Source organism: Apaloderma vittatum, unplaced genomic scaffold (assembly GCF_000703405.1).
Source record: "Apaloderma vittatum isolate BGI_N311 unplaced genomic scaffold, ASM70340v1 scaffold28986, whole genome shotgun sequence".
NCBI lineage: Eukaryota > Metazoa > Chordata > Aves > Trogoniformes > Trogonidae > Apaloderma > Apaloderma vittatum.
In genome coordinates this window covers 3,401-3,731 of record NW_009720499.1, presented here as the reverse complement: position 1 = coordinate 3,731, position 331 = coordinate 3,401, and the positions used below count along the sequence as shown (strand labels likewise).

At 63.1% G+C, this 331-nt stretch overlaps 1 protein-coding gene across 1 annotated transcript in view; it reads right to left on the bottom strand.

The window, feature by feature from the left end:
- Positions 1-164: 164 nt before the first annotated feature.
- The window catches only part of ACY1 (aminoacylase 1), a 3,476-nt gene continuing 3,309 nt past the window's right edge, over positions 165-331 (bottom strand). Inside the window, exon 11 of the mRNA XM_009871038.1 lies at positions 165-290. Within this exon, the coding sequence (XP_009869340.1) occupies positions 165-290 (126 nt within the window). The remainder of the gene's footprint in view (positions 291-331) is intronic.

Here is a 331-nt window from a genome sequence, read left to right as displayed (position 1 = left end):
GGAAGGTCCCTTAGCCCAAAAGGACACTCAGTCCAATCCTTTCCAGAGGGTACAGAGAGGTGCCCTTGGCATGGCATGGAGCCAAGCCCTGCCATGGCCCCTGAGACCCCCAGGCATCCCCCAGCTCCCACCAGAGGATGTTCTGTCCTTCCGGGGAACACTACTCACATGTCCCTGCAGACACCGCTGAAGGCTTTCCACCACGGGTCCGACTCCTCGGTGGAGGTGATGTGTTGGTCCATGCATTTCTGAGGGAGTGAGTGGGCAGGTGAGAGGCTGGGAGGTGGGCAGGTGGCAGGGGAGGGGCAGGCACGAGGGGGCCGGCTGGGGG